Source organism: Crassostrea angulata, chromosome 6 (genome assembly GCF_025612915.1).
Source record: "Crassostrea angulata isolate pt1a10 chromosome 6, ASM2561291v2, whole genome shotgun sequence".
NCBI lineage: Eukaryota > Metazoa > Mollusca > Bivalvia > Ostreida > Ostreidae > Magallana > Magallana angulata.
The window spans coordinates 32,998,336-33,011,843 of NC_069116.1; the positions used below are offsets into that span (position 1 = coordinate 32,998,336).

The 13,508-nt window shown below is 32.3% G+C and overlaps 1 protein-coding gene and 1 non-coding gene across 2 annotated transcripts in view; both read left to right on the forward strand.

Annotated features, from left to right (window-relative positions):
• Positions 1–2,559: 2,559 nt before the first annotated feature.
• On the forward strand, positions 2,560–2,633 carry Trnai-aau (transfer RNA isoleucine (anticodon AAU)). Its single transcript has one exon. It is a non-coding gene; the product is annotated as a tRNA-Ile (tRNA).
• Positions 2,634–13,024: 10,391 nt separating this feature from the next.
• The window catches only part of LOC128189057 (uncharacterized), a 97,118-nt gene continuing 96,634 nt past the window's right edge, over positions 13,025–13,508 (forward strand). The window contains exon 1 of the mRNA XM_052860484.1: positions 13,025–13,189. Coding sequence (XP_052716444.1) covers positions 13,025–13,189 — 165 coding nt within the window. The remainder of the gene's footprint in view (positions 13,190–13,508) is intronic.

The following is a 13,508-nucleotide window of genomic DNA, read 5'->3' on the forward strand; positions in this document are numbered from 1 at the left end:
TACGATGCACATTGTGTACTTATTTATGAAAAAAATAATTTTACTTATTTTATTTTCAAAGTAGCTTGATTGTAAAAAATAAACAAATTGATGAAACTCAAAGTCTCAAAGGAGACGATTTGGCCGTTTTTTATTCCCTCGCGCAACTGGTTGCGAAGGGGATATAGCATCGCTGCTGTGTGTGTATGCATGTATGGGTGGATGCATTGATGGATGGATGGATGCATTGATGGATGCATGTAGGACTATGTATGTATATATGTTTGATGTCCATTTCAGCCTTGTGAGCAAAATTTAAACAAAACCCTCGCATGACTGTATGTTTATCAAACCTCGTACACTTCATAAGTATGGTTAAAGGACTTCATTTTCAAGGAATTCTGTTAAATATTTATTAAAATATCGTCAAAATTTTAATAAGATATAATTTTTTATATTGGACTTGACATATTGACATTTCCGGTTCGTAAAAGTAAACATTTCCAATCAACAACTTGAAATTTTGTTGGATTAAGGCTTTGTAAAGGTAAGAAACAAACGTTTTGAAGAATTGGGGAGTTGAAAGGATGTCCAACGTGAAAAATTGATGCGAGCAGGAGATTAAGTTCATCCCAATTTAATCAAAACAAGCAGCCGCTTGAGACAAATTCGGGCTTTATTTCTCCAATTACTAAGAAAATAACAGGTTTTATAATTCAGAAGAGACCTTGATGAAGTGGTGAATATCGTAAACATTATTAACCGGGAATTCATTTCATTAAAATCGCTGTAGATACGTTACTTTATTTTAAAAAATGGGGTGGAAATTACGAATTGTATAAACTCGAATTTTCCTGTAGAGCAGACTGTAATTTGCTAGATATTTGGCTACGTTTCATATTCGATATGAAACATAAATTTGCCTACACTAATTGTCTGAATGCGAAATGTATGTCACTGAGCACACAAAAAATAAAACCATGTTACTAAAGTTTAAAACAGTTGTGATGTGTTTTCGCTAGAAATGGGAAGAATTGTACAATCACGTAAATGTACCCCCCACCCATTATGTTAATATAAGGGTAATTATACAACGAATTTAAATATAACGTTGTAAACGAACACTATTGAAATATTATGTACAAGACATTGGCGGATCCAGAGGGGGGGGGGGGGGGTCCGGGGGGTCATACCCCCCCCCCCCCCTCTCTTTCTCTGGGGCAAATGAATTTTTTTAAAGTTTTAATGCCTTTTTAAAGGCAATGTTTCCCATTTATAATATAATTACTGTAATTATCTCAAATAAATGCTTTTAAAATTGCTTATTTAAAGACTTTCGTACAACATGCCGTAATTTTGTTCTTATATGGAAAAAACCCTATCGATTTTTTAATGAAATAAAGTACTACCCTTCAGCATCCGGTATTTACTACACTGAGAAAACATGTGGAAAATCGTAATAACATCTTCGATGTATTTTCTACTTTATTTCTTTAAAAAAAATCGATTATAGTTCATACACTTTGAACTGACAAGCCATCGAGTAGAACGATATTCACGTACAAGTGCACGCATTCGTTTTACTTTTAAAAGCAGCTTTCAAATGTATTGTTTAGTTAATTAACTTAAGTAATTATAATAGATAAATTTTATTTCGTTTCATACGAAAAATACAATGAAAAATACAAAGAAAATAACATGACCCGCTTATGTGGGTTATGCTATTTTTTTCTGGAATGCTAGCTACCTTCCTACCCACATGAAACACAAAAAACCCTCTTTTTTTGTTTTGTTTCCAAGAATCGGAAATTCTGTTTCAAAAATACCGTGTAAAGGGTTTATATCTAAACCAATATGAAAATGCACAACTTTTCAAAACTTTCCTAAATTTATACGATCGCATCTGTACTAGTACCGGATGATGTAGCGCTCCCATTACAGAGGTCACATCAAGTTCCTTGGGACAACAATTGCGTGTACCATTGTATTTCACATGTACCATCTATAATATAGCAGATAAATTATCCACATTCTTTTGTTATATCCTCTATTATTTAGACCTTTATTTAATTAAGAAGGCAGTCGACAGAAATCAAAATCAATAAATAGTTCAGAATTTAAACATCAAAGACAACAAAATTACCAAAAAAATCCATTGTTATAATAGCTTGTCATAATTGGTCTGAATTATTTTTTGTTTCTTAGTGTTTCTTTTCTATTCAGCATAGACGCGTGTTCTCTTGCGGGACTTGGGGTTTTTTTAAGGTTAGAAATTATGCAAATCTTCCTTACCAAAACAGCAAAACGTTCAATAATGCAGTGCACTCTGATGTTGAAATAGATATAAAATACATAGTGACGAGATAAATGTTTATTAAATTTACGCACGGAAAACGTTCAAAAAGTCGATCCTTGTTAATTGGCAATTAATGAAGTTTGCACGTATTGGTTTTCATCAATTGGACCCCCCCCCCTCTTTCCAAATTGCTGGATCCGCCTCTGCAAGACATGCTGAAAAATATTACTGGGTGATGAAATGAATAGCTTACAATTTTAATAAGTATATTGCCCGTTAGCAACGGCCGGTTAGCTCAGTCGGTTAGAGCGTCGTGCTAATAACGCGAATGTCGTGGGTTCGACCCCCACACTGGCCAATTATTTTTTAACCATTATTTGAAAGCCAATACAATATCGATTGTACAAAACCTAAACATTTATGAGTATTTTTCCTGCAACTTGAACCTCAAATTTTGACCCGTATCATCCATTCAGAACTAATACTTGCGTAACTTTTGGATAATATTGTGAAATGTGTCCTAAAATAAGAAAGATAACTCTAATTGAGATTTTTGTAGTGTTTGTAAAAATATTCAACATTAGTGGTGTTTGTTTAATTTGCAAAAAAAAACTTTTAAACAAACGTAATCAGTGTCTAAAAATATTAAAAAATGACTATTTTACACAGATACAGATACATGTAACTTATTTAAAATTAAATTTGAGTCATGTGCAGAAAAATGTAAACTTTCGGATCGCTGGATTTAAAGTCCAGAATGCTGACCATAACATCATGGAACTTCATTCAGACATAACATGATATGAAACAGTTTGTTGTCTATCGTTTGTGGGTCCGTGTACATATCTTTATCATAATTGGTGCCTTCTTATGCTAAGAAGATTTTAGATCAAATAACTTCGATGTCAAGCGGTTTGTTTTTTCTTCTTCAAAGCTTATTGATTTTAAAAGAATTAACTTAAAGATTATATCGGCTTTTCTTTTACCATATACTTACTGATTTTAAAAGAATTTGGAATGTATTGGGGTTTTTTTTTAAATCATAAAGTTAAATTGAAAAGTGATCATAATAAATATAATGTGTTCAAGTTTAAAGGTTTCCGTAGGCAGAATCGTCATTATGACAGCATAACCATTATCGCCCCAACATTAAAAAAGAGAATTATATCAATTTAATTAATACAGAAGAGAAGCACATTTCTACAATTCGTTTCACCTACGAAGCCAAATTAACAGAGTTACGGTTCCGTTTAGTTAAATTTACGTCAACCTGCAATGAATTGAATCCAATAGAACATTTCTTAATAATAATCTTGAATAATCAATGAAGCGCAAAAACCAATATACCGTATCAAAATACATTTAACAGGTGAAAGTATATCTGCTTATGTATTGATCAAAACAGCCAACTACAAAATCTTTAATTTGTTTTTCTTTCAATGCTTGGTTGCAAACGTCCTTCATCGCATTTCGATTTCTTTCATTTCTCCATTTTTTAAATGGATGAACGACTCCCACGACATGGGGTTTTTCGAAACGCAATCCGAGAACAGGCGACCTCAATTTTTGCTGAACTTCAAGATTTCTGGGTGCATGGTCATGGCCGTTTTCAAATGGAATCATTCTCTTTGAGGAGTACTCCGCATTGCAAATTTGTTCTTAAAACAAAAATGAACAGCTTAATTAAAAAAAATCAAATCTTATTACTTAAGGTAGTTTTTATATTTATTTGAAATCATCGTCATCTATCATATATACATATAGCTTTGAAGTCGGAAAACGTGCCAAGCTTTGTAATAAATGGCTAGGTCAAAACAATTTTTGTGATTATTTGGAATTCTTACAAATCATTTTAAAAAATGCTAATAAAATTAGATTTTGCGCTTATGTAAAATACAAAAATATAACAATTAGAACCATTTTAACAAGGCCTTGGACTTTTAGTAGGATGTAACTATCTATTTCTTGCGTCAAAACAAGTTAAAATGACGCTGATTTCAAGCGAAATATACACCTACTGCGTAGCCTTAGCTCAAGGGACAGACAAATCTTGTTGATTTCAAAGAGACATGACTGAGTGGCCTACAATGAAATAGACAGGCGTACGTCACATTGCTGTTTGACACAACTACCCAAAGTCCAAGCTCCTGTTAAAATGGTTCTACCTTATCATTCTATCGAAAAAGAAATGTGCGATATACTAACCAATGACCCATAGTTTTCAGTTTGTATTGTCCACCTGTCGAGCTTGGTTCCGTTCTTCAGGATTTTTCTCTTAACTCTACCCCAAAAGGTGGTTCGTATTTGTCTTCGCTAGCCAATGGTTTCTGATCCGGAGGTTTGTTAGTCTACTTCCAATTTTTTTCTTTGTCCCCGGAGGTTGAAGATTGATACATCGTATATCATAAATGTTTTAATTAATTTTAAGGGATTCTGATTAAAAGAAGGCGGAAGTTACAGTCAAGGACTGTGGAAATATTTCTACGTGCTTAGTACCATGCAAAGACATATACATTTTTAAAAATCGTCAAAAGAAAGACAGCCTTTCGAGCTTATAAAAATTAACAACTTTTCTCATTACCGATCGCAACCTTTGAGTTTAAATCAACTGTAAACAAAAAAATGAAGTGTTTAATTTTCTTCATGTTTTGAATTTGAAAGATTCATAATGGTAAAAGTTTTAATGTAGAAGATCATATATTTATATTTATGAATTATGAATTTAATTTCTGAAAAAAAAAGTATGCGACACGAACGTAGTTTTCTTGAATCGCTATCTATTTTAACTTTGTGCCATTAGGCCCATCAGTATTGCTGTCTTTTTAGATTAAACTTACAAATATGAAAACTGATTGCACGTGTAATTTAAGTCATTTGAATGGACCTGTTCATGCAATAATCTTAAGTTTTATTTCATTTCAACTTTATTTTTCATAATTCAATTGGGAAAATAAGCTGAACAAAAATTTAATTGATATAAACCCATCATTAATTGTAATGATTTCATCTTGAATTGATTTTTCAATTAAGTCCAGTCGTTAAACGATTGGTACACCTATTTGAAGTTTTGTCTGTTTTGGCGTTTCTTTCCAATTGTCTTCGTCTCCCTGGTCTCATTTTAAAATCATTTACAATGTATGTGCAAAAAAATTTTTCGAGCAAGACAAAAGTTTGTCCCGAATAAGTTTCCCCTGGTTGTAAAATCAGAGGCTGTGTTAAACTAATCTTACCCTTTTCGAGAAATGGGCCCATAGGTTGAACAACAACTAGATGTATCCATTTAACCCTGGTGCGATTGTTTCTTTTAAGTATAAATAATGGAATTTATTGCTTCGTCACTGACAGTGGCGTTCAGTTTTAATAAACTATATGCACCCAGGCCATAAATAAAGGATAAGTTTTATCCTTTGCAATGACTATACGGTTCAGGTGAAATCATAGCTAAACAGGGTTTTTTTTATGAAAATCAAATATCAGTATTTGGTTTTAACATATAATACGGTTCAATGTTTCATCTGTGTTTCTTTAAATGCTCAGACCAAATCAATAGATTTAAATTAAGTTCACTGAAATATTATTAAGTACATGTGTATTACTTTGTTGATTTATTTATGAAACCCTCGTACTGTGATTGCATCTAGTTATTCGATTCTTTGTTAAACCAGTGCGCGTCGAAATGCAGTTGAGTTCTGTCCTTCTCTCTTTCGCCAATTTGAAGTTTATCGATTTCTACAGGCATTAAAAATGAAGTCAAAATTATATTTTGTATTTTGTTACATCAAAGTCTCGTTTGAAGTAACAACGAATCTATTTTTCTTTGAATTATTTTTTTTTTATAAAATGAATTCGGTATAAATTGTAGGTGATAGATCGTACCTTGAACAGAGCTAGAACGTTTGCGTTTACAAATCAAGGTAGGCAATGTTAGGGAGTCAATCCTCACCGAACTTTGACACCCCTCTAGGCATGTTGTCATAGCATGTAAAATATCGGCATCTTTATTTCAACCAGTTTTAGCCAAATGCATTTATTAGAAATTTTTTTTAAAAAAAGTCACATTAATTATTGCTATGGCTCTTTACTGGTACATACATGCTTTTGTGTTATTCAGATTTTTAGAACAGAAAACCAAAAGCGCATATAAATGTTAATATTTCTTTGCGGAACTGTCGTGTTGTAAATTTTGAATTGACCGGGTGGCAGTAAATACAAAATTTACAACATGACAACTTTAATGCTAACCGGTAAATTTAAAATTTTCAACATGACAGAACCCTAAACGTTCACCAATAGCTTTTTTAAGCAATGCAAAGGGTTTCAACGTAAAATTCTTACATGGTAAAATCCATATTTAGTTTTCTACTTTCTGATTTACTTCTCAGCTGGTTGTTCGTTTAAGTTTTTAATTTAAATTTAAATTTTTTATGTATTAATTTTTTTGCACTCTTGCTGATTGTTGTATTTTTCACAAGTGCATACATGTGATAACTTGTGTTGAAACTTTTCTTTGCTTTTTTGTTAAATGTTGAAATTTGGGAATCTCATTTTGAAATGGCTGCACATTTTGCCACGTCGGTTGTAGATTTGATATCTATATCTGTTTTTATACAAGTATATGTAATTATAATTCATAGTATTGCCAATTTCAAAATTTTGTAATATTCCTTTATTCTCTTTCGCACTTTTTCCTTTCTGCAATATCTAAAGAACGTGTGCACTTTTCCAATTGCGCTTTTAAAAAATAGTTTTAAAAAGATTTACAGATTCTGAAATGCGCATTTACATGTATCATGATAGACTTTGTACTCAATGAATGTTTGATTTACCGTACAAATATTATGGATGTCGCAAAAATCTGTAGACCGAATATAAATCGATTGCATATTAATTATGATATAAGTTGATTCGAACAGAATAAGCACATGTACCTTTGATGATATAGTGGTTGTTTTGTGTGTGTGTGTGTATGTGTGGTTTTTTTTTTTTTGGGGGGGGGGGGTGGGTTTTTAGAAACACATAATAAGAACACCTACATTTCTGCATATTTACTGATAAATTTAATTGACAAATGGTGTCTTTATTCAATTACCAACCACTTAAATAATTGTGTTTTTGTAATCTAAGAACGATGGGGGGAAAGCTCTTTAAATCCACTCCTTTAATTTCTATAGATGGTCTCTTGCATAGATGTTTAAATCTAAAGTATTTCGTCTAAAGGTTTATATAGTACGGGAAAAAACACACAATGAGATAGCAAATACAAGCAAAAATGTTTTTTTTTCTGTCATTTAGCAACGTCTGTATTGTTTTTACTCTTGAACAGATACAAACAATAGTTGCCATGTCCTTGAAATGTTTTCACATTTTGAAGATAAAGGTATCAGCTTTTTAAAAAAATTAAAATCACTTATCGGTTTCTTAAAGCTAAAACCATAAACAATCCCGTTATCAGCAGATTAAACCTGTACCATTAATTATATAAATAGTGCCTGTTTGGGAGGGTAACTGTTGAAATTGACAGCCCGAGAAAACCATTGTCAACCGACGCGAAGCGGAGGTTGACAATGGCTTTCGAGGGGTGTCAATTTCAATAGTTACCCTCCCAAACAGGCACTATTTATTTTATTATACTGAATGTCTTCTTTTTAGAGAAAATTTTACTGCTTTTATATAGAAATTAAGTGAATTCTACGGCGAACCGTACGCGCATAATTTACGCGCATGTAACAATTCGTTGTGTTACCCGTTGCCAAGTGTGTTGCTAACGCTGAGGGTAATAGAACGGATTACCAACTGCGTCTAAACCAACCAGATTTCAGTATCTAATATGAAATTATAATAATATACTATGACATAAGGTACCAATTTCAGACTTAATTTGTCCTTTGCGGTTGATTCTTCTGCATTGTGTGGGATTTTTGGTGGGTTTTTTTACATATTCATATATACTTAATTACAGTTACATCAAACGCACTACAGATATAGAATATATTAAACTTATATCCCCAGCTTGTAACCAATACATTTGCGTGAATTTCCACATCAAGAGAATTTGAAGACACTTGTTACTACCTTTCTGGATCCGGGATTTGGAGTTAAAGCGGGCGCCATGCAGTTGTATATAGGCAGTAGGTCCATGGCGAATCCATGGTGGGGCCAGGAGGGCGAAGCGTCCAGAAGCCTCTGGATTCTACAGATTTTGTGGGGTAAAAATGAAATCTTCAGAGTCGGACTTTTGTGACTTTTCGTGATTATATCTAAGAAATTACAATTTTTTATAGGTTTGTAGATTTAAGACCAGCAGTAAACCAATCAGAAGGTTCTGCCTCGCAGACGTATGTGGCAATACTCTTTTATCTTTGTCCGAGTAATAACTGTAAATTAATCACTTTTGACAAAAAATTAAGATCAATGGGATAATGTAAATGAAGTTTAAAAAAAACACCTTGTCAGCTTGTAGTATAGTTTGCTAGGAAGACTAGCTATGTAGTACAACCCATTGCTGAACAATGGTTGATCGGTCACATTTGAACCTACGGGGACTTGAATAGAATGGGTTCCTATCCGTTACACCATCGAACCCAAGGTTTTTTTCATACTTTACCATTGAAATCAGTATAATGTAGATAAATAAATTTCCACAAAATCAATAAATACTCACAAGTTATTCATTTTCTTTGCGAAAAGGTCAAAAGGAGTATGATTTTATAACTTTATTTTGACAATTTTAGTACATGCCATAGTATATACAATGAAATACAAGTTCTTGCAAATCAATTATGTCGGCAGTTTTTTGCCAACCAGCATTTAAAACCATTTCATGAAGTGGTGAAATTCTTCTCCATGGGTGCACTTTTTTTTTAAATTTCGTTCTCGCGGTGATTTTAACAAATTGTTAAAATCACAGCGGGAACGAAATTTAAAAAAAAAATGAATGATAAAAGGTGTACGTTTAACTATCCTGCAATCTCGTTATCTTTTGTGATTATCGTTTGCATTAATTACATATTATATATTTTATTACCTCTTGGAGATGAGGTGTACTTGTAATATATCGTTCAACCGTACACGCTCAATAAATTACAACAAAGTTTTGATGGTTTCAAAAGTTTTTATCTTTTGTTCCATCAATAATGCATGTAAGCTCAGTAACCAAAGTGTTGTAGACTAATCGTCATCTGGAAAAACCCGAACCTTGAACGAGATCTGTCGAACTATTGATCAATTTCAACTTCGATGAACATTAAGTGGTGCAGAGACAAATTGTTTAGCCATTCAAATTCAATGTGCCATTATAAAAAAAATAAACAAAATTGAATGCGGCACCCTTTGAATGTTATGTGTCACGATCTACTTAATTCCTAGGTTCGAGATTTTTATGAGTCTTCTCATGTTATTTTATATGTATATATAAAAAATAGGTAACGTTTTTAAAGAGGTAGTCTGATATCAGTTTTCTCGTTTCATTTTATAAAGTATAATTCTTGATTCCCATAAATTGAATCAAGTATATGTACATGTGTGTCAATTTCATTCAGTGATAATTCATTTTGTGAAATCATAGTGCGCAATAAAACTGAAAAAACTTTCCATGAATGAATGAACGAATGAACAAATGAATGAATGAGAGAATGAATGACCGCACAAATGGATTGCGGAAAATAAACGCATTATGGAACTAGTGATAGCATAATGTGATATTTTTTGAAAACCAAGTGTCTATAGAGTGATACAGTTACTATCTACTTCAAATAAATTCTTAAGAACTGTGTAATTTAGAAGAATATTTATATTATTTAGAAGAATATTTATATTATACAAACAAGCATCGAACTCTTTAGGTAAATAATCACAATTGATTATGTATCCTTTGTATATTGCTAATTTTCTGTATTTAATATGCATATTTACACATTGTTCACCTATGAGATATTTGTCAATTGGAATAAAGAACTTGAATTTGACTGGTTTATTTGAATTCCTGCAAATAGTGCTAATTTTTAATGTCTCATTTCAAGTTTCATTTTTATCCGTCATTTTCTGGGTCTTAATTTAAAAAAAAACATACTACATGTATATATGAAGAAATATAAATTTGCGTACGTACTTTTAAGCTCAATTTGAAAACTGTTGCTATGGTAACGAACTATAAAATAAGGAAAGTTTAAATATAATTCTGAGCCATACATGTGTTTGATTGGATCTTATTCAGAAACGTATCATAACACTTTAATAAAAATTGTTGAAGACAAAACGTGTTCCTAACTTGAAAACAAATGAAGTTAAATTTTGGTTTTTGACAAAAATAAGATGCATTGTTTTGGTTTTCTGCGTGAATTCTGCGTGAAATTCTTCTGTTGAATTTTAATATCAACAATACTTTTTTGTTTTCAATAAGTTAAGTCTGCAGTTTTCACTTTAAACAGCAAGAACATTGAATTTAACTAAAGATTGCTAAAATCAAGAATGACCCCCAACATGTATCAAAATCAACTTTTATATTTCAATGTTTTATATTATTTTTAGGTTTTGTGATAATGTTGATGTAAAAACTTTGCCGCGGAAGCAAAGTAACTCGTTTGAGAAAGATTTCACAAATTTTAAAATTTTCAGCAGTTTTAATCATGATGGTAACATTCTATCGGTTAAGGTTTTTCATCTTTGTTTCTCGCTTACCATGGCAACTTCATAACTTGTACATGTAAGTCCCTAGCAACAAATTTACAGTGTCTTGTTGCTTTTACGCTCGTGTGTATCTATGTATGGAATGTAAAGGAATCAGCGACTACTATCGAGACCCCTGTATAAAATTTCGATTTTTACATTAAATCGGTATTTTATATAATTTTTTTTACAAGACGTAATCACTTTTTCGTAGTGTGTAATTTTGGATTTTTACTCATCGTTTTTTGTGGAATAAAAATGTTTTACATCGGACTTTCCTTGTTGGAAATTCCGCTCGCAACTAAATTATTGCTTATGAAAGTATAAGTGCAGAATTTGCCGGTATCACCTTTTTAACGAAGATCATATGATAACCACGTCTTTCTTCCTTGACCGCCCTCAGCTTAGTGTAAGAGCTTTAAAATTAAAAAAAATACAATTAATTGCAGCAAGAATTGTTACAGGTTTACCTATTTTTGCATCTCGGGAATCTCTTTACTTTGAAACAGGGTGGGAAACGCTTTATAGTAGAAGGAAAATATCCAGGCTAAAAACAATGTATAAAATTGACCGAAACCTTTTACCCAGTTATGTAATGGATATTTTTCCAAATAAGCGTGCTAATGTATCTAACTATTCTACCAGAAATGCACATAATTACATTATACCAAAATGTCGTTTGGAATTGTATAAATCTTCGTTTGTTCCTACTGTTGTTGATGAATGGCATGCGCTTTCAACGGATGTCCGTGGAAGCGACTCTGTTCGCATATTTAAGGAAAAAATACATGTTTCTGTCAAAAATGAAAATGTACTTACATGTAGAACTAAACCTAATTTTTTTTACATATGGGGATAGATTTTTGAATATCATTCACACTAAACTTCGTCACAATTGTGCACTAAATAGTGATTTATTTCGATGTAATATTATCAACAGTCCACTCTGTTCGTGTGGTAAGCTCGAAGATACTTACCATTATTTTTTCACATGTAATAAATATAAAGATGCTAGAAATGTTCTATTTAATGACGTTTTTCAAATTGTAAATCTTAACATTGTCAATACTCATGTTTTACTTTGGGGTGACAGTTCAATAAGCGACAATGAAAACAAGCATTTATTTACATTAGTTTATAATTTTATCAAAAATACTGAAAGATTTAACTGATCTTATAACCACTAGTACACCGTTGTTTACTATATACATGTCAATTGCATTTATGTATACGTCCATTCTATCCACTGACCTTTATTTATGTTGTGTACACATATTTTGTATTATATCTTTGTATTGGGAGAGGGCGGTCTAAGTTATAGAACTTGTGCCCAATCCCAATTGTATTTTGTACAATAAAAATATGTTCAAATCAAATCAGTGTAAGAAAGTCCAATACACGCAGTGCATGCGAAGCTGAATGAAATCGATATACTATAGAATCAATGGCACTTTAACGAACATCCTACGCTTAAATATTTCATTAATCAAGATCATCGGAGAATGTTATTAAAGTAAACAAAATGAAGAGTCTCTGGATTCTACAAATATATGTAATCTCTTTGATTTTAAAATGTTGCATATCACGTGGAAAAAAGACCAATCATTTCATAAATAAACTCCATATAGTATGAACATATCATAATTGCTGTATCTTTAACGCATTTCATACCCTCCGGGACAGTGATTTCAAATAATTATAGCTTAAGGACATTTTTTTTCTTTTTAATCGAAAACGTTCATTATTTAAAGTAAAAAAAAATCTCCGTCATTCAGGCTGAGTTAAATCATCAAACTGCTTTAGGTCACAGATGAAAGACTTTCTTTTAAAACGTGTTCAATACTGTTAACAGAATTATATATCATGCCTTCTCGTTTAAATAGCCCTGACCAGTCAACTTTGACTTCGTAAACTTATAAAGGCTCTCGGGGGGATGGAGAATTGACAGTAGTAGTGTTGAAATGCGTGTATGGTAGAGCGTTTTTTATCTTCCTTTTTTTCGTGCGATAAACTAGAATCTGTGAAGGATATCTGTGATTGTTGCTGAAACTGCGAAATATCGCTGAAAGTAGAAGTGACCCTAGTATGGGCGCTTGGAGGGTCGGGGCGTTGGTGGCTTTTGTGCTGTACCTCCTCATCCCAAACAACGAGGGACGTTTCATAAACTTCAAACCGGGCTATGAGTATGTTTATAGCTTCAATGGCCATTCCACCGTCAACGATGTTGGAAAATTTGTTGTGCAAGCAAAAGTAAGTCTTAACATCTAGCATCGTTCTTTCTACCCCCCCCCTTTTTTTTTAATGTCCATCATATTTAAACAACCACGAAAATTGTGTTTTTCACTTAATTACAATTTCCATGTATTAATGTGTACATATAGTCATGTACTCATCAACTGCATATTAGTGAACGACAGTTGTCATCTTTGGCTGCATGTACGATCCTCTAACAGATAGATATTTATAAGTGGACTCTTGACTCTTGCTGTCGATGCACAGAATAACTAAGTACTGATAAACAGATCTATTTGATACCAACAGCTCACAGTATCGATGGTAAACGCGCTTA